Here is a 25,058-nt window from a genome sequence, read left to right as displayed (position 1 = left end):
GAGAGAGAGAGAGAGAGAGATGCGTGCATGTAGAGAAAAAAAACACAAGGAACTTTAATATACGTTTGATCTTTTCTTTTGCCATTCTAGTCCTTTACACGCACCCACGCGCGCGCGCGCGCGCGCACACACACACACACACACACACACACAGGTGAGAGTGAATCGGAGAAGTGGGAGTGGTGCGTGTATTTAACTGGTAGAGCAGCTTTTGCAGCGATCCATATTCACCACACACTCGCATCACATCACATCCACTCTTCACTGCAGCGTGACCCGCGGAGGTGAGTGACTTTACATGACTCTCATCACATTACCGCAATGTTCCTCTGATGCATGCAGCTTTTGACGAAGAATATCAACAATAACTGTCATGGCCATAACATTATGAATACTTCTCTTTCATGCACGGTTGAACTGTTATCATGCATGTGCACATTCACATCGGTATCCTCTACTTGAGGATATTTTATTTAGTGCATCAAAAAAAGTCTGTCCTGTTAACAACCAGTGCAACAAAAGGATCCAGGTGAAATATGTTTAATGTCTCAACTGTTGCCTGGATATGGAATTATGACAGTTGACATTGCTGCCTGATGTCCGTTGTTATGTATAATGTTTTGTTTATGCTTTATTTGAGTCCTCTTGAGTTCATGCCACAGAAACTATTATGTCTATAGCTGCAGGGATACTATCATCTACTGGACAACCTAATGTGGTAATATCTCAGTTAACCAGTTTCATTTAAATCAGAATTAGGGTTGAATATGACTGAAACTAAATAAAATAATTATTTGTAAACTACCTATGTTCACTTTATGTAGCTAAACTGTATAGCCTTATGTGATTTATAATTTACCATAATAATGCAATCTTAAATCCAAATATGCAACCCAGTTGTTGTATTAGTCTGAATTTTATGAGCAGGAGTGTAAATGTTTTCCTTGCTGTTGACATGAGTTCTCAGAGAGGGAGCAGACGTGTTCCTGCAGGGCTTTGCACATTGCCCTTGAGCTTCACATCAACAATTAGCACATTTAAACATGGCTCGTTTCATCCCATCACTCTCTTCATGCACACTTTGCCTTACAAAGGTCAGATGGTCCCTGATGTGCTTACTGCTGGGGAAAAATAAACTACCAGTAATGTAATATTACCACAACACTCACTTAAAGACTAAGATTCCGTTCTCACTAGTTGGGTTTCCATCCAAAGTTGCAAATTTAACTTATGCACAAAATCGAATAAAATATTTGCAAATATGCAGCGTTTCCATCCAGCGAAATCATCACCTCCTGATAAACTGGCAGTAAATATCACTAAGAAAAGTAGGAGAGGCTACTAAATATAATAATTTTCATATGTAATAAAAGACTCAAAAACAAAATAAATGCAGGCATTACTTTAGGGGCGGATGCTGCTGTTTAAGAACGCAGTCATGTAAGACAATTATACAGAAATCAGGCATTAAACCACTTGCGAATTAAGGGATTTTTTCAATCAAAATTTGGCGTTTCCATCAGTGCAGTGATGGAAACATCTACTGACTGTCCAGTTGTCATAACAGGACATGTTTTCATGCTTATAGAACGTCAGTGTGTGTATCAATAATGGTTATTTTGTTTCACATGATGAAACTGTTATCAGTAGACGACGGCCCTAAAAATAAATACTGGAATACACAAGCCTTCTGAATGCTGCAGTCACTCATTCACGTCATAAATTCATGTGGCATTGTTTGACAGGTCCTTTAAAGACATATACCACTCCTAAGCACCATTATTACACATCTGTTGTGGTCGTGTCCATTGTCATTGTATGTAAGGATGCGCCTCACCCTGTTGTCTTCCCCCAGCAGCTCGTAGCGCGGCTGTGTCGGTCCTCCGCATGGATATGAAGAACATGAGAGAGTATGTGGGCTGGCTGTACTATCAGTACCTGCTCATCACAGGCATCTATGTGCTGGAGCCGTGGGAACAGTCCATCTTCAACACGCTCCTCTTTACTATGGTGGCCATGGTCATTTACACCTCCTATGTGTTTGTGCCTATTCACGTGCGGCTGGCGCTGGAGTTCTTCTCTGAGCTGGTCCGAGGGCAACCCGAGAGCACAGTGGCCCTCATGAACTCACGATGAACTATTGATCTGCTGTGTGATTATTGGCTTGAAAACTCTTGTTTATTTTCTACTCAGGAACAAACAAGCCAGATGTAATGAGGTGTTGTCAAAAGCCATGTTCAAGCCCTTCAAGTCTTCCACGTTTGCCTGGTTTCCTGCACCGTCGTGGGATTTTGTATGCAAGGATTTGGATGGATTCCCACGGGAGGTTTTTGTATGATATCACTCATCACATGTGGACACTACTTTGCGATTAACGTCCTCGTCATCACTGGTTGATAATAAGGAAATCATGATACGCCATGATCAGACTGAGATATTGTTTGCTCCAGAGCAAATTAAAAGTTGTTTTTTTATTATTGCATACTGAATTTTTTATATTCTGGGAGTTTTGTAATGTTACTGCTGTCCATGTTTATTTCTGAATACAGATTGCTGCACGGGGCCCATTGATTCTTGTGGTGGTCTGACTGTCTTCCATCATTTCTTTAGTCACTGCTGCTGATATAGAATTGCATGCACACAAATGTTCGCATGCAATCTGTGCCCTGCAGATCTGGAACAAGCATCATTCACAAATGTATTGGCACTTGAACATTTATTTGTTAAATACCTGTGGTTAATGTTGCAGCCACTAAAAGAATGCTCGTTTGATCACATGTTTAAATCAATTCCACAGATTTTGGATTTCCTTTGGCCTTATGCATTATTCATTACAAACTTGCCTCATGGAATAACACAGTGGCAAGTAGTGTAGAGTGACACTTTTAATGTGTATAATAGTGTATTTTTCAGGAATAAATACATTTCACAAAATACCTGTCCCATTTTCTGTACTCTCTATAACTTTTAGAATGTAAAACTTCTGTGGCCTAAAAGGATATTTTGAAAGTGATGTAGGACTTTAATCTACAAGAGGGCATTTGTTTATATATATATATATATGTATTTAAAATTGTAAAGCAGGAAAGCAGCCAGACTGGTTTTTCCATGTTGAAAGTTATTGGTGCCTAGAAGGCTTAGCTAATGCCGCTCCAACAATCCGGTTTTCCCAAAGACTTTCTTCAGAATTCTTTCCAAGCCATTCTTTCTCAAAAGGCATGCTTTTTTTTTTGCAGCGAGATCTTGCCTGTTTGAATCAGCACGTATCATATATCCACCGACACCCTTCATGGTTCAATGTAACTTTTTAGGACAGACAGCGGTAAATATAGGACAATTATGACTAGTGTACCTTCCTCTTTTAAACCCCTTTTTTCTTCTTTACTTCACCTGCATCTGCTTTTCGCCCAGTTTGTTGCAGTAGAATTGTTTCTAACAGAGCAGGTGTCACATACCACACATCAGCTTCAACAACACCTCAACAAAAACATGATTAATACCAAAACAATGTTATGACTGCAGTCACAACTTATTTTTTCCACCATGATGCGGTTGATGGGCAGTTTGTGTATATTTATATTTTTGACCAACTTTTTCCACTTTTTATTTGCATTTCTAGCAAGAAATTAGTGTTGTAGTAATTAAACATTCATTTAATTATCACCAAAGCTCTCTATGTTTTGTTGTATATCATTAAACCGTTATGCTGCCTGAGAAGACTGTTTAGAAACAGCTCCAGGAGGCTTCCGCCCAACTCGGAAACCCTGGTATCAAAATTATCTCTGTTTCCCACTAGTAAACATGACTTGAAAGGGCCGTTTTTGTCCAATTGTCCGGTTAGGAAACTCATATTTATGATCATTTCAATAGCACGTGAAGGCAGCATAACTTTATAGCCAGTAAAGAACTGGCTCCTGGTGTAGCCTGAGAATGACACAGCACTTTAATCATGGCAGTGATAAGTAGCGGTGCTCCCTATATGCGGATGATGCAGTTTGCAGCATCTCCCCTGGAAAGTGGTTTTAACAGGGGGTCCAGTGCCATTATAGAAAAGACTTGAGTCTGCAACAGAAGACCAGCAACTGCAACATCTAGTTGTTTACTGGAGAACTACACTGACTGGATCTATCCGATTATGCTCACTGACATCTCACTAAGCAATTTTTAAATCAAATTATATAGTCGCCAATGAATCAGATGGAGACTGTGGGCGCTGCCACATCCACAGCAGGGAAACATTAACAGACGTTATCCAATTATATTGTTATCCGTGATGATAGTGTTTGTTCTGAGCTACACTTAACCTTGCTAAATGACTAATGAAATAATAAAACGGAGAAAGAACAGTCTGTTTTCTGAATATAAGTCTTTCTTATTGAAGCTGTGAATTGAGTGCATTCATATTTTTTACACTATTATGTTGTAGGCTTATGCTAAACTGCTAATTTAGTTTTTTACATTAATCTATACTTTTAAGAATAAAGATTTGTAATTACTGCAAATTTATTAAAAATAATAATAAAGAAAAGTACGATATCGCACTGATATAAGTAATCAGACCCTTTGCTATGACACTTAAAATTTAACTGAGGTGCTTACTGTTTCTCTGGATCACTCTTGAGGTGTTTCTACGCTTTGATTTTGAGCCCAGGTGTGTCAGTTCATATGATCAGAGCAAAAACCAAGCCACACGATGCTCAGATACAGGAACTACTAAAAATTCTGCTGCAAACTGAATGCTTCCAAGATCACAGTGGCCTCCGTAATCCTTAAATGGAAGACATTTGGAACAACCAAGCCTCTTCCTAGAGTTGGTCGGATGAACTGAGAAATCCAGAAAGAAGCCCTTTTTCCTCTGTAAGAGAGGTGACCAAGAACCTGATGGTCACTCTGGTTGGGTTGTGTGGAGATGGAAAAAACAGAAAGACAACCATCCACTTATCTGGGCTTTATGGCAGTGACCAAACAGAGCCCCTCTTTGGTGAATGAGAGATGTATTCAGTGTTTGATGGATGTAAGAGGTTTTTAATGTGAGATGAACCTTGAATTCCAAGTGTCATGTTTGGGGGAAACCAGGCACAGCTAATCATTTAAGAGTGTTTTGTTTGGGGGAACAAGATTCTCAGGTCCGATGAACCTTTCAGTGACAGGGAGCGGCTTGAATGGGAAAAACAAGATTCTCAGGTCCGATGAACCTTGTATTGCTAATGAATACCTGATCCAGAGAACTCATGACATCAGGTTCATCAGCTCACAGCCAAGATGAAGTAAGAGCGGTGTAAGTACACCTCCTTGAGAGTCCCGGACTTGAACCCAATCAAACATTTCATTACAGACCTAAAAACACGGCTGTCCACCAATAGTTCCCATCAAACCTGACAGAGCTTGGGAGGATCTGCAAGAAGAATGAAAGCTATTGTGCAATGTGTATAAGCAATTTGCAAAGCTTGTCACACCACAGAGGGGTTTGGATACCCTTCGGTTGGCGTGGATATATAGCACCGTTGCTTGTCACACCACAGAGGGGTTTGGATACCCTTCGGGTTGCACGTTGCATTTGAGGAGACATGGCTCTCCACACCCCAGACAGCCTCCTGCCCCACCACACGGCCCTGGGGTACCAGGGAACATTGCCTGGGGCAGCAAAGCACTGGGACAAGGTGTCCGGCTTGCCATTCCTGGAAACAGGCAGAAGCAAGAGAGTGAAATCAAATTGTCTGAAGCAACACCAGTGAGACTGAGCATTTTGAGGAGGATTTTTGAGCAAGAACTGCCAAATATTCAAATTTCCCTTTGGAGAAAAAGAAGGAAGAAGAGTGAGAGTGAGATTTTTGAGGGGACAAAAAAAAAAAAAGAAATATGGCAACACTGCACAGGATAATCAGTTGTAGAAAAATGCAGTAACTTAGCTAGCTAAACATTTAACCCTTCCACACGTAAGTTTACAATATTCTCAGGGCTGACTCTCCCCCAGCGTGAGTTTTTCAGGCAACCGTTATTTAGAACGTGTCACTTTATGGTTTCCATGGTGACGCGTCATTGCTTGTCACGTGACACACCGCAGCAACAACAGCTGAATGAATGATGATCTGCTTTTATGTCATTTTTCCTTTTTTATTCAAAATATTCACATATTTGTTAGATATGGCATGAAATAACTGATATTTCGATTGTCAAATATATGCAAGTTGAAGTGTCTTGTTGTTTAAACACCTTTATAACGATCGCGTTAGTTGAGCTGTATGCGCGATTTGTGCCGCAGACGCAGTTCAGAGAATCGGGTCTGTTGGATTTACAACACGTGAATTCATCCACTTCTCCCGAAATACATAAAAGTGGCTGGTGAACTGGGAGAATAATAGAGTACACTTTAAAGTTACTTACACAATGTGTATCTGATATGAATAAAACGTATCTAATTATAATGGAAAGGATTATTATTGCCTCTTCCTTTGACATCAGTGTGTATTTTACAAACTCTAAATGTATTGTTTTTTTTAGTACTTATATGTCTGAAACCTAAAATAAACATTATGTGGTTGAAAACACTGAAAAGTTGTGATATATGACAGCTCTGCGCGCGCCTGTCTCTGGCTCAGCGCCAGCCAACGCGCGAAAGCACATTTAAATTTAGCAGTTGATCACGTCATGCACTTACCGTTCTGATCACACCGGGGTGTGATCGACTGCAGTAGCCTAATTTACAGCAACCGAAACTGCACAATGTCCAAGAGGAAAGAAGGAGGAGACATTAGAAACTACTTCAGCAAACAGCACTGTACTGTAAGTGATGGTCTTATTATGGAAGCCTACTGTAAAATCCAGCAATAAGAAAGAGGCACTTATCTTAATATCTTTGCAAAACTAGCTATTCTAGCTGGCTAGCTAGTTAATCAGTCCATCTAATCAACGTTACATTATGTTTTAACAGTAGGCCTGCTGATAACCTCTATTATCTAATGAACAATAACAGTTTTCCTGCACATGTTGTAGACTGTTGCTTAGCTGTAGTTGATAGTGTAGCCTACTGTAAGGATTAGGTCTCGGGTTAACATTTTTTTTCATAATTTTGCATTAGAATCAGCAGCAGCCAGTTGAAACTCCAGGAACTGATGGAGAGCAGGAGAAAAAAGCCAGAGTTTAGAGGTGAGATTAACATACTTTAGAAAAAGTAATGTATATTAAGATTTTATTTTATCAATTTAAAAAGTGGATCTTACACTTTAAAAGTATTTGACAATTTAAAAAAAATTAAGATGTTGCAGACATTGTAGACTGTTGCTTAGTTTATGGTGTCTTATTTGGTTGTGGGTTAATATGTCATAATCTCACACCAGCTTCAGCAGCAGTCGGTTTCCATTGTAAGTGCTGATGGAGAGCAGGAGAAAGAGCCAGAGAGTTTACTTCAGAAAAAGTTATTTCAACTGTGTAATAACATGTTTACAAAGTCCATCTTACACATTAAAAGTACAAGACATTCATATTTATTGTACAATTACATTTATTTCAATAGGATCTGCAGCAGGCAGTGGTTAGTGCTAGGGCTGATGTCAGGGAGAAAGGGCCAAATCCGAACAATGAGGATGAGGAATCCAAGCATGAAGGCACTGTAGATGAGGAACAAGTAGAATCTGAGGCAGAGCAAAAATTACCCTTTGACTGAGCCATATCGCCCTCATCCCAAGTTTATTGAGGTGCAGAAGTTGGCCAACAAGACGCTTCGATTTCAGAAGAGCTGGTTCGATGATTTCCCTTGGTTACACTACTGTCCTAGACTGAAAGGAGTTTTGTGCTTTTATTGCACCAAGGCCTTTTCAAAGCAAACATCTTCACTAGCCAAAAATACAGAGCCAACATTTATTTTGACAGGCTTTAGGAACTGGAAACGGGCTGTGGAGGGTTTTGAGCGACACTCAAGCAGCAAAACACACAACATTGCAGTGACTACGCACATTTATGAGCCAAAATCAATTAATGCCCAACTATCCAGTGTTTTGGCAACTGCACAAGAGGAGGCCAGGTCAAACTTACTAAAAATATTAAGCTCTATTAAGTACTTGGCCCAACAAGGCCTAGCTTTAAGAGGACATGGAAATGAAGAGGGGAACTTCCACTACCTTCTCGTTCTTAAGGCAGAGGATGATCCTGCCCTTGGACACTGGTTAAAACGGAACCACAGCTACACCAGCCCTGTCGTTCAAAATGAAATGCTAAGTTTAATGAGCAATACCATCATTCGCAACATTGCAGAGGAAATCCTGGCTTTACAAGTGGTCCAATATTCAGTAATAATTGATGGAACACAGGACGTAACTGGCACAGAGCAGGAGTCCATCTGTCTCCGCTACGTTGATTCTGACTCGGAACCACGAGAGGAATTCATTGGCCTCTACGAAACTTCTTCCACCACAGGTGAGCAAATTTCTAAGATTGTCTCTGATGTGCTACTCCGTCTGAACCTACCCCTTTCAGGACTGCGTGCCCAGACCTATGATGGAGCAGCCAATATGTCAGGACATCTGTCGGGAGTACAGGCTCACATCAGAAAAGAACAGCCACTTGCTATTTATGTTCACTGTGGGCCTCACTGCGTCAACCTGGTCACACAAGCAGCTTGCTCAACCACACCGATTGTGAGGGATGCATTGCAGTGGACCCATGAGTTGGGGTGCTTGTTTGGACAATCAGGCAAATTTAAGACCATTTTCAAGTCTGTTGCAAAGTCCACAAGTGGTTCTTACATCACACTCAAACCTTTGTGCCCAACACAATGGACAGTGCGCTCCCCAGCCATTGACGCCATCCTTGGTCAATATGAGGCAGTCTTGGCTGCACTGGAAGAGATGGCTTCGTCCAACACATCAGACACAGCTTCTAGAGCTAATGGCCTTCATGAGCGGTTCCAAAAAGGGCACCACAGTCCTTGGCCTGTTTCTGGCAAAAGAGGTGATGATGGGGTTGGAGGGCCTTAACACTTCACTGCAGGGGAGAGGGGAAAAAGTTGGAGGCATGTTAAGTGCAGTTGACTATGTGAAAAAACACTTTCAGAGCCAACGAACCGAAGAAGCATTCATCACAGTCTACACCAGTGCAACTGACCTGGTAACATCTTTGGACATTGAACCAATAAAGATGCCACATTTACGAAAGCCACAGAGGAGACATGCTGGCCCAGCTGAGCCCTACGTTCCATCCACAGATCAGGAGTACTACCGTGTACAGTTCTTCCAAATCCTTGACATTGTAACAACACAGCTGACAAAGCAGTTTGAACAAGAAGGGCTACAGCACCTGGTCAAGCTGGAGAAAGTCCTACTCTCTGGTCAAATTGATGACGTGGTTGACCTGTATCCAGAGCTGCAGTTCCAGTCCCTAAAGGTGCAGCTGGCCATGTTCACTGCCAATTACACCTACAAAACCTGCTCAGAAGTGACAGAAATCATGAAGAACATGGTTCCCGAGGGTCCGTGGTCTCTTCAGTCAAGTTGAGGCACTTCTGCGTTTGTTTGCTCGTTGTTCCTGCCTCATCTGCTGAAGCAGAGAGAAGCTTCATGGGGTGCCTTGAGACGCCTGAAGACCTGGCTGCGCTCTTCAATGTCACAAACCCGACTCAACAGTGTGGCTGTTTGTCATGTTTCACAGAGAGAGAATGTATAACTTGGACAAGAAGAAAACTGTGTCAAGAGGTTTGTTCAAGTTACTGATCGGCGCATGCATGTTTTTGGGTCATTTTAGAATCAGTAATAGTTAATTTTAAGTTACTTTTTTTTTTGATATTGTACATTGTTTCTTTCTGTATCTAAACTGCATTGCATGTTTTATTTTGTGCAAATAAACCTTTAACATTTCTTGGTTCGCTTGATTTTTAGAACATTTTAACCAAATGCTTTCAAAAAGTGGTGGGGATAAAATCAGCCATTTCAAAAAGTGGTGGGGACATGTCCCCAGCGTCCCCCAGTGTAAATGACACCTTTGGAGAAAAATTTATCACCCTGCCAATTCCAGACAAAATAGCAAGTTACGCAAGTCCAACTTTGTGAAAATCCTTGCCCCATGCAGCATGAAGGATATTTTCCAACAGTGAGAAATTTTTATCACCCTGCCAATTCCAGTATAAATTGTTTTTAGTTTGAAATGTAAACAACAATAGTAATAATGACGAGAACCAACAAACTGAACTGAAAACAGGGACTGAAGAGAACCAGTGAGAACAAAGGAGTCTGGAGGCTGGACAGAAACAGTGGGAGCCAGAGGAGCTGGATGGAACCAGCGAGGTTGAAGGAGTTAGGAAGCCAGGCAGGACCAGCTGAGACAAAGGAGGCTGGGAGAACCTGGTGGCTAGCTCTTGCTCCAAAGTGCTCTCAAGCTCTGGATCTCTGAATCTTGGTGCCTGGCAGGCTCTGGCTCTGGGTCTTTTGTAGGCGTGGGGCTGAGTGGATCTTCCTCCTTCACTGTCCAGGGAAACCACAATTGATCAACACCCACATAAAAGCCAACATAGCCACAAAGATTCCCTTGAGGACCATAACAGTGCAGTCAGGCCTGGGTTTGGGAGTTTAATCCCACAAAAACATTAACAGAGTGAAGACTCTGAATAAAGTACCAAGGGGGCTAGTTCTAGGATGTCTCTCATGTGGTCCCCTGCCTTAGGAGGAAAATTCTGATTGCAGGTAAATCCATCATTTTTCATTGTTTCTTCTGTCTGGCGTTTTTCAAGCAGCACAAAGTATAGGATATTCTCCAGTTGTCAAATATACGAACTAACTAAAACTATATTAAAACTAATGACTAAAAGCAAAGTCCACAATATCAACAAGCAAAAAAAAAAAAAAAAAAAAAACAAGCAACAGGTGAGCAAATTCAATGAGTAACCATGACAACAAATGAGTAACTATGAAAACAAAGGACAGGAAGAAACACAGGAACCAAAGGAAACAGAAATTGCATATGAGCTTAAGCTGGGCATTTGTTTTTAATTGTTTTAGTTATTTTGTAAAATAAGTATAGTAAGATAAAATGGAAATACTGTGTGATTTCAGCAATGTTTTTTTTAAAGATTCATGTGCTTACATTATAGAGTCTTGCTGAGCTGCTATTTGACAGTTCACATGTAAAACGAACACATGGGACCCCCTGAACCCAGAAATGTGTAGCTTACATAGCTTTTGTCCATTCCACACACACAGCATTACCATGGTCTAAGTGCTGTTTTCGTGCAGACACGGGGAAATACATTGAGCTTAGGGCAATCAGTTTGTAGCTGTGCTAGAACCAAGTCATACCCTTAGGAGGGGCGACCAATTTTATGACATTCATCTGACATTAATCACCTATTGTTATCCCTATACGCTGCACAACAAAGGTAAAATATGGCCTGACTCAAGAAAGAGTTGGATGATTTAAAAACAGATGAAAACTGCACAGTGTATGCCCGGCTTTTAAAGTCCTCAAAACATAAACAGACCGTGACAGAGGGAGCCGCGGAGAGTTCAAACCATATGCATTTGCATCATTTTCAGATCTAATCTGTGTTTCGGGTGTGCTGAGACTATGAGTGCGAGGGGAGAATTAACAATATTTTAACAATGAAACATGAATCTTTATACACTATTTTTGAAAATGGGTGGTTATGAATGATGATTTCCAAAAATAATTATAATGTATGGTAATGTTCATCCATTCACAAAGTTCAGGTTAATGCACTTTCACCTGTATTAGCAGCTGCAGTGAATGAGTGTGAACAAATATAAACCCTACTGGGTTAAACACACCCAAACATATATGCTGTAATATCCAGTTCTTTCCTGTTTAAAAGAAATTACAATGAGCTGAATTCAGACATGCCCTGAACTCTGTCTATTCATCTGACCGACTACAATGAATGAACACACCGCATTACCACCCACTCTGTGCTCCTACTTCAGTGTTTACTCAAGGAAAGCTTTTGAAGGAATGCGTTTAATGAGTAAAACACTGAAAGGTAAGGAGCGGAGCAGAACAACAAAAAGTTGCTTTAAGGCCATCAGGTAGATTTATCTGTACATAACTGAACTTCATTATCCATAAAATTGACATTTCTTTTGAGGTGCTTCATCATACTTAAGTTGCTAAAAACTTAACAATGATTAAACACTTTAAATAAACCTTCATACTGAAGCAGACTGGTGAAAGTGTGTAACAGGCATCAATTACATGTTCTCAATGTAATAAATAACCCTGTAAAAGCCATCAAAGGCGTTTATTGCCAAAGATAAATCTCTGCAATTCATTAGGTCCTGGAGCGAAGGGATTTGAATATGTAGGGAGTGGTGTTACCCACAGGGGACTTAAACCTGGTTAATAAAAATCCATATATGACATGAGAACATGCTTCAGTGAAGCAGTCACAGACGTTTGCCTGCCAGCTATCAGCATGTCAACATTATCAGAGCTGAACAAGGCAAATAAATCAGTGTCACATAGATCCCATTACATACACGTTGTTCCCTGAATTACCAAAAACAAAGATCCGTTTGTGTCTATATAGCTATATATATCTATATATATCTATATCTATATCTATATATATATCTATATATATATATATATATATATATATATAAAATTTGATTCTGTTTTTCTCTGTTCATAGAAGCGATGCAGGCGAGTGACAATGTGTGAAAACTAACCATTTTGAGAATATAGTATAGCCTAAATATAATTTACTCTATAGTTCAAATACTCCCTCATGCTCTTTATAAGGTATGGGATTCCAGGATCCTTGCATACATACATATATATATATATATATATATATATATATATATATATATATATATGCATGCTTACACAAAATGTTTCACTTAATTAACAGACTAACAAAGAAAAATAAGCATAAAAGTTAAAGAAACCCAAGATAGCTGAAAGCGCTTTTTTATTTTTCAAAAGCACAGTATTTTGTATTTATTGAGTGTACACAAACACAAGTTAGCCCTTTATAGTTTAGAATTTTTTCTCTCAATGCAATTTTGACTGATATGATAAAGTACATGCAAACATTTAAAAAATAGCTTGAAAAAATAACTGTAAAAATCACTTAACCATTAAATTTCAATTATGGTCATCCCTAATTATACATGTATGTGTGTTTATATATATATAAAACTTATATATATAACTTATAACTTCTAAACTGCTGTCCTGTTACAGGCATTACAAGGTTTCACGTGTGGTTCTGCAACTGATTCTTCATTAATTTTTAAAGAAATGTGTCATTTTCTAGTGATATTGTGTTGGTATATTGGCACTAAAATAAGCAAAATAAAAGAAAAACTGTAACCTGTAATCTATTTTAACTGTTAAAGGCAAGGCTGACATAGCCTTCACACATGAGTTATGATATTAAAACAAAGCATTAAACCAACCAAGTTCTGATGCACTGACTCACTATTAAACATTTTTGTATTTTTTTTTTTTATTTTGGGTTAAATATTAACATCACTACAGGAGTTTAAATTTGACCAGTGGGGAAAAATACATTTCTGACATTCCCTAAATGGGTAATGAAACTCATGAAAATAGAGTACATTCGATACCAATGCTGAAGGAATTAAATAGTTTTGCCTGCTTTTTGAACTAATTTTGGATCGAGACTAGTTTCAGAGAAAGACGTGAGAGGATTAAAGGTGCAGCAGCCATTGTTGATGACATACTAGTCAATGGTGAATCAAAACACGTCAAAACAAAAGTTAAATTTAAATTATTATAGAAGTATTGTTCACTGTTTCACACAGAAAAAGCAAAATATTCTAGAAACCTTTAAAACCACACCATTGGGACTGTTATTGGACCAGTGGGTGTCCTTTAAACCCTACCGAGAAGCAGAAGAACTGCAGACCACATCTGTCCAGATTTGACCCAATCCTGTATGAAATCAATGTGTCAACTTCTGAAGCAGACCAGCGAATCTGTATATGATGAGATCCATTCTGTCCTTGTTCCAGAAGGTGACCAAAAAAACCACGCTTCCAAATGAATGCATGAGCCTTAAGTCTGCACTGAAATGTATCCTAAATGTACATAATTCAAATGTACTGCCATTGTACTGAATTCACCCAAATGGATGATCTTTAAACAATCTTATTTTCTGTTCAGCAGAATAAAGGAAGACATAAGGTTTTCTTAAGATATGAGGATGAGTAAATGACAACATTTTCATTTTTGGGTCAAAATAGTGACAGGGTTTAAATACTTGATTTATTATAGTACTGCATCACTGCACCGGCGTATTAGGACACATGAGAATGAATGGCGTGTGTCTGGTTAGTTCTATCCCTCACAAGCGCCTGACACCTGCTCTGATCTGTGGTGATGTTCATTAATCGGTCATCATATCAGCTCCTGCTCCACCGGTGGCATCACTCAGACTCAGATCCTCCATCATCTCCGCCAGAGAGATCCTGGGAGCGCCGTCGTCATCCGTCTCGCTCTCCACAGGGACCTTCGAAGCATCTGTACAGGGAACAATGATTCTGGTGTGAGTTCGGTGAGAATGATAACTCAAGAGATGCGTTGTGAGTGCTGGTGTGTTTCTTCACCTCTGAAGATGTTGACGTTCTTCCTCAGCATCTCATCTTCCTCCAGGTCCTCCAGGAATTCATTGTATTGTCTATAAGGAAAAATATCATCATCATCATCAAACAGGCAACAAAAGCTGAATCAGAAAGGATAATGATGACTGACGGTTCAATTTTAGTTCAAATATAATTATTGGTCTTATGAAGTATTCTAATTTGTTGAAATGGTGGGTTTTTGTTAAATGTGAGCCAAAATCATCACAATTAAAAGAACCAAAGACAAACTACTTCAGTCTGTGTGCACTGAATTTATTTAAGACACGAGTTGAATTACTGAAATAAATGAACTTTTCCACGACATTCTAATTTATTGAGATGCACCGGTATATGAACTTTTCCACGTATTTATATTTTTTTGTTATGATAAGGTTTTTTTTATAGTTGTGGTATATGTATATATATTTTAGATTGTTTTGTTTATTAAAGTTAGCATGGTTTCTGTAAAATGGTATTGCTGCACATTTACAATTTTAGTGTCAGCTCATGACAGAAACACTTCTGACATCACTACACAAAACTATGAGACTATCACCAAAAATAGGGAAAACTAATGCTGTGGACATTCAAAGTAATTTTGTTCCTTATTCTTCATACGTTTATCCTCACTATATCTGAACGAAGTAAATTTCATGAAAGAATGTCTGTTGTTTTTCACCCCGAAAAAAAAAAAAAAAAAAAAAAAAAAAAAAAAAACTTGTTTTAGGACCATTAAAGCTCTTTACATTAGACCATTTTTATGACATCCCATAAATTATCATTAATGTAGAAGTCTCATCCTCATTACTGCAATGCTTCCAAGTTCTCATGGTTTTGTAATTGTCATTTTTCTCAGTAATTCCAATTAAATTCTCCTCATTGCAATTTTTATCTGTTGTAGTTTTTTGTATTTGTATTTTTTTCAGATTAGCATTCAACAAATTTTTTTCATTCTAATAGAATGAATTTGAGGGGTAAATGTGAGCGCTTGGCCATGTGTTCAGATCTGCTCACCTCTCATCATCGGTGTCTGTAGCGTCTCTCTCTCGGTCCAGCTCCCTCAGCTTCCACACTCGGCTCTTCATCCTCTTCATGCGGTCATAACTCTTCTTGATCAGCACCTGAACACCAGCAGCACATGTTATTACTATTAATATCATTATTCAAGTTCAACACATTCCTGTAGCTAGCAATAATGTCACAGTCATGGGTTTGATTTCCAGAAAAAGCAAGAATTGATTTGTATGTTGGATGCAATACAAGTCGCTTTTAATAAAAGCGTAGTTCTGCAAAAATTTTGACAATGTAAAAGTTATCTTCACATATCAAGTATGTTGTTTTTATTGTATATTTTTCAGTTTATACAGATCGAGTGACTGACTCACTATCATTAAAATGTTTTTGAAATAAGTCTCTTCTCTTTTGAAATATTGTTACAATTTAAAATAAGGTGTTTTCTATTGCAACCTTTTTTTTTTTCCTGTGATGGCAAAGCTGAATTTTCAGCATCAGTACTCTAGTCTTCTACATTTTATTCAGAATTTTTTTTGATGCATAGAAAAGAACATTTGAAACTTTTTTGGGGGGTAACAATTTACATGTCTTTGCTGTCATTATACTGTAATTAACAAAAAAGCACTGCCTCTGAAAGTGAGTTTAGACAAAAGCTTATGCAGTGTTCTTTTGCATATTATATTTGTATCTCATCCAGCGGCATGCAGAATTGTTTGAGTGTCTGAACACTTCTTGGGGCCACTGTATTTCCACAGGCCCTGCACATCATTTACATGCACATGAGTTGTAATGAGAGTCTTACCACATCAGGAACATGGTGAGGGTTCATCTTATTGAGGAACTCATCATTGATATTGGCATTGGCAAAATCAAAACTAAGGTACAAAAAAAAAAACGTTACAATCAATTTTTTTCCCCATTTTCTGCATTAAATCACTGAAGTGACGCGTGTGAACTGACCCCAGCACCAGATCTCCGATGTTCAGCAGGTGACCCAGGAACGTTCTGCAGTGATACTGATGACTGGAGTCCATCTCTGACGTCTTCTGAACCCAAACCTCAGCCAACGTGTGCTGCAAACACAGACACGCAAATTTGCAAAAGTACAATCAGATAATGTAGTGACCGTTCTCACTTTGTTTATTTAAATGGGGGGGGTCATCTCATGTATCACCAGTAAAATATGGAGTGCCACAAGGATCTGTTCTACGCCCTCTGCTATTTTCAATATACATGTTGCCCCTTGGTAATATTATTAGAAAATACGGGATTAGTTTCCACTGTTATGCTGATGATACTCAACTATATATCTCAACAAGACCAGGTGAAACTTCTAAATTATCTAAGCTAACAGAGTGTGTTAAAAATGTAAAAGATTGGATGACCAATAATTTTCTCCTATTAAATTCAGAAAAGACAGAGATATTACTTATTGGACCAGAAAACACTAAAAAACTAGACGGATGTACTGTTACTTCCTCTACAGTCAAAAATCTGGGTGTTATATTAGACAGTAACTTGTCTTTTGAAAATCATATTTCCCATGTTACAAAAACAGCATTCTTCCATCTTAGAAACATTGCCAAGCTACGAAACATGTTACCTGTTTCTGATGCAGAAAAGCTAGTTCATGCATTCATGACCTCTAGACTGGACTATTGTAATGCACTTCTAGGTGGTCGTCCTGCATCCTCAATAAACAAGCTACAGGTAGTCCAAAACGCAGCGGCTAGAGTCCTTACCAGGTCAAGAAAATATGATCATATTACCCCAATACTACAGTCTCTGCACTGGCTACCTATTAAGTTCCGTATCAGTTACAAAATATTACTTACTTACTTATAAGGCCCTTAATGGCTTAGCTCCTGCGTACCTAACTAGTCTTCCATCACGCTACAACCCATCACGATCCCTAAGGTCACAAAACTCTGGACTCTTGGTAGTACCTAGGATAGCAAAGTCCACTAAAGGAGGTAGAGCTTTTTCACATTTGGTTCCCAAACTCTGGAGTCTGTAATATGAACATGATGTCTAATGATACAGAGTATCCTGACACAGTATAGCTGACTTCATTTCATTTAAAGAAGAACTGTGAAATCTGTGAAGTCCTCGGGTTGGAACGAAATTAACATTATTAAGCAGTTACCAGCATCTAAAAACAACACTTCCACTTCACTGTAGTACTCATCGCTTGTTGTTTACTGGAGTTTGTAGGAGTTTTACCTTATTGGATTTGAGACCGGCGCCGGCTCCTAACCTCTGATCTCTGATGACGTCGATGTCCATGACGATGAACTCCTCCAGCTGACGCGGGCTACACAGACTGCTGAACGGCTGACGCCAGAAAGTGTTCCCATCCACCTCAGCAACTGAAATCAAACACACTCACAATAAATACAATCCCATCCTCTAAAGACCTGGGAGTTATGATTGACAGCAGCTTTTAAAAAAGTTAATGGAGAAGCACGATAATGGATATGACAATATTAATTTATTTGATCTCGTCTGACTAAATGTCTCCCGGCAGCACAGAAGCAGTCATCAGTAGCACAGGTATATTTGTAGCAATAGACAACAATACATTGTATGGGTCACGATTATACATTTCTCTTTTATGCCAAAAATCATTAGGATATTAAGATCATGTTCCATGAAGATATTTTGTACATTTCCTACTGTAAATATATCAAAACGTAACTTTTGATTATGTAATATGCATTAATTTTTGATTAGTAATATGCTAAGAACTTCATTTGAACAACTTTAAAGATGATTTTCTCAATATTTAGATTTTTTTGCTCCCTCAGATTCCAGATTTTCAAATAGTTGTATCTCAGACAAATATTGTCCTCCTTACAAACCACACATCAATGGAGAGATTATTTATTCAGCTTTATACCGTAAATTGAGCCTTATGACTGTTTTTGTGGTCCAGGGTCACAAATCTGCTACACACGCTGCAGTCTCTTCTGCTCACCAAGACTGCATTTATTTGATCAGAAATACAGAAGAAGAGTAACACACTGAAATACTGGCCTATTTCAAGTTAAAACGGCTGTTTTCTATGTGAATATCTGTTTAAACTGTAATTTATTTGAGAATTTTCCGCATCATTTCTCCAGTCACACGATCCTTCAGAAATAATTCTAATATTTGCTGCTCAAGATACATTTCTGATTATCATCAGTTCAGAAAATGCACTTTCAATTGAATGAATCCTGGCTGAATAGAAGAAAAAACGTGTCTTACTGACCCAAACACTTGTACCACTGTTTGAAGAAGCTATCTTCCAGAATCTAAGTAAGTTTCAGGAGCTCATTTTTAGTAAAAATGAGCTCCTAAAACTTACTGCCAGATTCTGGAACATTGATACTGCTTTATTTATTCAAAAACTCAAGTATCTTAATGATTTTTGTCTATTTTACTCTCCACGGACCGCACTCGAGTGTGAGTGTGGAGCTCTGACCGCTGAACGGTTTGAGGGACTGGTTCAGTGAGTGTACAGTGACTCACTCTGCAGGGTGTTGGGGTCAATCAGGTGTATAGAGCTGGTGACCCGGATGCAGACACACACCTGACCCATGTTCCCCAGACTCTGGGCGAGCCGTGGAGACAGACACACCACGTTATCCTGCGAGACAGCACGGAGAGATGAAAACAAGGAACATATGGGATTGTTGTTTTCTAAAGCTATGCATTACATGTGAAATCAATCCATGAGTGTGTGTGTGTGTGTGTGTGTGTGTGTGTGTGTGTGTGTGTGTGTGTGTGTGTGTGTGTTTGTGTGTGTGTGCAGAGCTGAATCTACAAGACTGAATAACTACAAGACAAGTCATCTGGTGATTTTTTTATGTCGCAGAAAAACAAAAATATTGCAATGTGAGTTTTTTTCCAATATCGTGAAGCCGGTACAACATACATCAACAGAGATATAGAAAATAAAAACCTATAAACCAGTCAGTGAAAAGCATTCACCAAGCATGAATGAAGCACAGAACGAATGAACAAGGTTTACCTTACACACAGGAACGATCTCCACCGAGAAGGTGCTTTTGTAGTTGTAGGTATTGGTGTGAACATCATGAGAGATCAACCGCTGAGACGCCTTCGACCTGAACAAACAACACTCACTCTGAGTTTAATACACCCAACATAAAACCTCATCACAGCAGGGATTACATTAGATACAAGCCATTAGCTCTTTCTCATGCTCCCCTTCAACCATACCCTGAACTAAAAGCGAATGCTACATTCTGCAAAGTGCATGGTATATGTTTGGAGTTTACACTTGTGTGAATTCAAATCACTAAACTCAACGTATGAGAGAATGCATGTGAAATAGTCTATCATGCTTATAAACTGAAAACGTTTCTTTTGAGTCCAATCCAACAGAACAGGTGCACAAACAGAATTAACGTTTTGTTTCTTAAGAGACGTTTAACGTATACTAAACATGATTTTCAGACCTGCTGGGAACGGTGCACTGCAAGAAATCCACCATCTTCTGAGCGTGCTGCTTAGAGGCGTAGTAGAAATCAATGCCCTCTGAAGACACACAGACACACGTATTAAAAAGGAAGAACAATACCGATGGGTCAGACTATGACTAGAACTCATAACACAGCATCAGACGAACACCGAGGGAAACATACCATGGATCTCTTTGATGCGCACTGTGCTCTGATGCAGCTTGTGCTTCAAAATCAGCTGCTCCAAGTAGTAAAAGGTCTTTTTGTGGACAGTCTGGAGAAAGAAAAAGTAAACAACACAATGCTGAAGGCACAGAGAAACAGTAATAATTTCATTAATGAACACAGAAGGTAAATGTGAATGATACTGTCCGAAAGCAAAAACAGAAACAAGTTTTTTACTCAATTTCGCTGATGAAAATAGTTCAATCAAAGCCACAGCAGAACTGTTGTGTGTCTCCGAGCAACACAGCGGCGTTTCCTTACTGAAATTAATCCACGTTTTTGAACGAATCGAGTGAGTCAATGATTCAGAAACCCATTCATAAAGACAGTCACTTCCCTCGTTTCTGAATGAATCAGCGTTTGAAGGAATCTGTTGAATGAATGACTCAATGACATCTGTCGCCACCTACTGGTGGTTCAGCTTCATATTTAAAATTATCAGTGCATTTTTCCCAACATTTCTTATTTGTATGTTTAAAAAATATTTAAAACATTAATCGTATAAAAAGATTAATGCATTTGAAATTTTGCAGTGTAACTGCATTTATAGAGAATATCGGTAACTAAGTCAAGACTGGGGGAATTGTAATGTTTAATACATTTTTATTATGTAAAATTTTTTATTTTTTTTTGCATTGAAAAAAAGTATAGATTTTTGTTTGTAAATGCTGTCAATTATAGTTCTTAGAGAGAAAATCAGAATTGGCAAAAATTGGTATCGGCAGGTCACACAACAATTTATTTTACTTTATTAAAAACTATATTAAAATAAAATTGCAATCGGTGCATCTCTAGGTTCAGCAAAAGTAGGCCCAAAAAAGATATTAGTATATTGCAGTCAAAATTTAGTTGACATTTGCTTTTCCTAATTGTGACAGCTTGAGTTTTTCTCACACACAAAAACATACCAATTTTGAAACCACAGCAAAAATTAATACTAGACTTACTAATACACTTAATTAATTGATATGAGTATAGTTCGCAAGCAATTATTGAAGACAACTAAACAGTCAGTTGGAAAACAAGACTAAAGCAGCAAATTAAAAATTTTAAAAATACAAAAGACTTACAAAATCTAACAATGATATTAATGTAAGAAATACTTTAGAAATTAAAACCACAAAACAAAACACTGTGTAAATTAAATATACACTGATCCTTATTAGCAGCAAGTATATTAGGTTGCTGTCACTTTAAGACCTAATTAGCAGAATGTAAGTGGCACAATAAATGACAAATAATTGTAACTCTTACTATGCTTTTAACCTAATGCAACTTAACATTTGATTAAATATTTTAGGATTGAATAAGTTAGGAATAAGTGACAAGGGGCCGTAGAATTCTTAGAAAGTAATGCACACATTAAGTTAATTTTCTTCATGAACAGTGCCGCTGTTGTTACCTCGGCTTGTGAGAAGTCATGTAGCTTTTAAAGTTGATGTTACTGATAAATTCGTCAGAGTAGTGCTAGCAAAATGCGCACGTATGTAAGCATGTGTGCAAACTGTGAGAGAGAGCGGGAGAGATACAGTATGTGCTTTCCATACATGATAGAATGTGGCCAAAACAAGGACATGATCTGTTGTTTTTATCTTATTGTTTACTATATTGATTTGTTTGGCCAGTGTAATTGTTTAGCTGTTGTAGGCTGTAAGGATCTTTGAGATAACTCTAATCGTTTGGTGAAGTGATATGTAACTGTGATGCGGTCAAGAGCTGCCTGGAACTACATTCGCCGTGTAATAGCACACCTCAGAACGTCCGTCAGCCAATCAGATTCAAGCATTCAACAGCCCTGTAGTATAAAATGAAATGTTTTAGCAGCGCATGTGTCTCCTGCGTGTACCTTCTGTCTGACTTGCACGACTGCTTTCCAGAAGTCTTTGGCCTCCACTCGATGACAGTCCTCACACATCTGAGGCTGAATGACAAACTCCACCACGAACACTTGCTGCAGAATGGCTCCGTTCATGACCTGCAGACACATCAGTCTCACTGAAACACTGCCAACCTGGAGTCACCTCAGTCTAGAGATGCCCTGCGTTACCTCTTTCTGGATGGTCAGCTTCATCTTGATTCTTTTCGAGTGCGGCTCCGTATATAAGAAGCCAGCATCGATGAGTCTGACTGATGGAGATAAACGAAACACACGGTGAACTCAGCATCAGCTGCAGCTGTCCTCGATGTGATGATGATGATTCTGTGAGCTACAAACCTTAGCCATGGAACTCTTGAGTTTCTTAAGGCACAGAGCCAGAAGCTCCCTGGACTCCAGAGCGCACTGGAGCCATGTCCCCGGAGGCTGCAGGTACCTACACACACACACAAGAAAACACTCATCTAGACGTCATCGTCGCACACTCAAGAGTGAGATAACTGCATGGATTAATCGTTGCTCCCAAATCGTTGAATTTCCTTCCTTTGGATTTAAGATCTAAGGACACGTTTAAAAAGCAGCTAAAATCTTGCTTTTGTATCGCTCGGTTTTATCTGACTGTTTATTTTTAATGACAGTCATTTACTTCGATTCTCTTCATATTTCTATTATATTCTGGATCTAATTAATCCTGACACGATTTGTTGGTATATGAACTATGAGATTTGAGTGGAAGTCTTCTGTAAATTACTGTAAAAATACATGATAGTCATTATTTTTGGGTGAGAACAAAAACTTAAAGTGGCATTAAACTTTTTCAGTCTTGATGCTTGAATCGTGTTAGTGAATGAGGCTTATATATTATCACAGATATTCTTGACAAGAGAACACACAAATCAACAGGTGGTTAATAACAGTGTCAAGATGCTTTAGTCTGCATTTTATGATTTAAAGGGACCGTTCAGCCACCCAAAAATGACAATTCTGCCATTGCATACTCCTCATAGGACATTTATCAGATCTGAGATATGTTCTTGTACTGTTTCTCAGCTGTGCTCCAGCCCTAACTCCACTTTCACTGTCAGCAGTGCTCATAGTTTATATTCTTGAGCTGACCGTACCGTTCACACTGCCTGCAGAAATGGACGGTGACCTGCTTGGGGATTCCCTCGGAGATGTCCACTTTGCTCCTCAAGCAGGACACGCACATGTTGGCTGGGTTCGGAGGAATAGCAATGCCACACATACAGCAGAGGCTGCAGGCCCAGAGAGAAGCACAGAGAGTGAGAGACTCAGACACGATCCAAACAGCTACTTCAGAATGAAATGCAGAAGAACATCTGAAAACACTCTTATGAGGGGTCACTGATACTCACATGTTGCCCTGGCTGCTTGATGGCGGCGCCTGCATGTACTCCATGACTACAACAACACACCAAAGACAATAACTGAACTCATCTTAATAATGCGATTAATCACCATTAGACAGAAGAGATCAGTACTTCTCCCTGTATCTTCTGATTTGTGCTTTATATGACTGGCGTTATTATATATGGATGAGAGTAGAGTCTGTGTGTTACCGTCGGACACGTCACTGTACCGCGGTACTAACGTTAAAGTCACCTCAGCGCTATTTAGTAAGGTGTGTGTCAGTATACAGGAACACTAAACATACTCACTGTGTTGGAGAATCCGCGATAACCAGTTCAATGAGATCAATAACTTCTGATGAACACCACACGAAGACAGCAGCACATGTGTCTGCGCCTAGGCCGACGCCCGCTGATGACGTCACGGCACGATGTCGGAACGACAAGACCCCGGTAGCTGCCCGACATGCGCCGGAAAGTAAATGCGAGTAATATTTTATTTTTATATATAAACTAAAATAATAATAAAAAATACTCGAACTGTTATCTCGGGAAAAGGACGTTGCAGTAATTGGGTGCCATTGATTCTGGCTGACGTGAACTAGAGAAAGCATTTAGTTCACAATGAAAACAACAACAACAACAAACACTGGTAACAAGTGGAGGGAAATGGGTTAAATCCATGGCATAAGAGAAACAAAATTCCTCAAAAGCTGTTTCATATCGCTCATATTTTCACCCTTTTCTCATATAGTTAAATAACTACAAATCAAAACAATTTTTCATGTCATTTATTTATTTATTTATTTATTTGTAAGTATGCTTATTTATTTAGTTGGTTAAAACAAACCTTCAACAATCCATTTGATTACATTGCATTTTACTTACATACATTACTCTTTTTTTTTTTCATTAAAAACAGGAAACTCTGACTCACAATTTTGTGGTTCCTATTTTTATTAGTCATCCACTACGCCAGCGCAGAGCAGGGACTTTTATTTTGACAGATCGTTTGGTTTCTTGTATTTAGAACTGAAATAAACACATGTGAGACCGTGGTCTTGTGTGTAAGTGTGTGTAAGTGTTCTGTCTCTGGTGAAAGCCTGTCTGTCTGCCGTCCATAGACTGATTCTGTCAAGCAGCAGCACTCAGGGTTGCCAGGTTTTCACAACAAATCCCCCACTTGCTACTGAAACCTATCCCAGTGGTGTTTCGAGGGGGTCCCTGCTGTAAAAACAGCATTGCAGGGGCTAAATATCCAGTGTATGGAAGTAACGTAGCGTTACATAATTAAATTACAAAATAAATATACCAGTAATCAGTTACACTTACTAAAAATATGTGTAATTAAATTAGAGTTATTTATGAAAATGTTAACGATTACAAAAGGGTTTACATTTGAATATTTTCAAAATTACACACAACCACATACAGATTTAATTAATTTACATTTAGTCATTTAGGAGACGCTTTTATCCAAAACTTACAAATGAGGAGAACAGAAGCAATCAAA

General features: G+C 38.8%; 2 protein-coding genes across 4 annotated transcripts; one reads left to right on the top strand and one right to left on the bottom strand.

Annotated features, from left to right (window-relative positions):
- sptssb (serine palmitoyltransferase, small subunit B) lies at positions 1 to 3,056 on the top strand. 2 transcript variants are annotated; one of them, XM_042738963.1, is made up of 2 exons: positions 1 to 284; positions 1,859 to 3,056. In XM_042738963.1, exon 2 carries the CDS (start codon positions 1,888 to 1,890, stop codon positions 2,134 to 2,136), a length of 249 nt encoding a protein of 82 aa, XP_042594897.1. In that variant the 5' UTR covers positions 1 to 284; positions 1,859 to 1,887; the 3' UTR covers positions 2,137 to 3,056. The 2 variants fall into 2 exon arrangements, with proteins under 2 accessions (XP_042594897.1, XP_042594896.1); XM_042738962.1 differs by having other exon boundaries at positions 1,856 to 3,056.
- Positions 3,057 to 12,896: 9,840 nt separating this feature from the next.
- On the bottom strand, positions 12,897 to 24,010 carry nmd3 (NMD3 ribosome export adaptor). 2 transcript variants are annotated; one of them, XM_042738960.1, is made up of 16 exons: positions 23,855 to 24,010; positions 23,552 to 23,597; positions 23,297 to 23,431; positions 22,514 to 22,611; positions 22,347 to 22,426; positions 22,146 to 22,274; positions 20,258 to 20,348; positions 20,072 to 20,150; positions 19,621 to 19,717; positions 19,119 to 19,236; positions 17,829 to 17,974; positions 16,566 to 16,678; positions 16,408 to 16,480; positions 15,606 to 15,712; positions 14,577 to 14,647; positions 12,897 to 14,490 (listed from the first exon to the last, which is right to left on the bottom strand). In XM_042738960.1, exons 2-16 carry the CDS (start codon positions 23,593 to 23,595, stop codon positions 14,357 to 14,359), a joined length of 1,515 nt encoding a protein of 504 aa, XP_042594894.1. In that variant the 5' UTR covers positions 23,596 to 23,597; positions 23,855 to 24,010; the 3' UTR covers positions 12,897 to 14,356. The 2 variants fall into 2 exon arrangements, with proteins under 2 accessions (XP_042594894.1, XP_042594895.1); XM_042738961.1 differs by having other exon boundaries at positions 23,851 to 23,975.
- Positions 24,011 to 25,058: the final 1,048 nt, after the last annotated feature.

This window comes from Cyprinus carpio, chromosome B15 (genome assembly GCF_018340385.1).
Source record: "Cyprinus carpio isolate SPL01 chromosome B15, ASM1834038v1, whole genome shotgun sequence".
Classification (NCBI taxonomy): Eukaryota; Metazoa; Chordata; class Actinopteri; order Cypriniformes; family Cyprinidae; genus Cyprinus; species Cyprinus carpio.
This window is presented reverse-complemented; position numbering and strand designations above follow the sequence as displayed.

Coding starts and splice junctions, on each gene's coding strand:
- sptssb (XM_042738963.1), top strand. CDS start 1,888: ATGGATATGAAGAACATGAGAGAGTATGTGGGCTGGCTGTACTATCAG.
- nmd3 (XM_042738960.1), bottom strand. CDS start 23,595: ATGGAGTACATGCAGGCGCCGCCATCAAGCAGCCAGGGCAACAT. Junction 17,975..19,118: donor TGACCCCAACACCCTGCAGA/GTGAGTCACTGT, acceptor GTTTGATTTCAG/TTGCTGAGGTGGATGGGAAC. Junction 14,648..15,605: donor ACAGACACCGATGATGAGAG/GTGAGCAGATCT, acceptor TTTTCCTTATAG/ACAATACAATGAATTCCTGG.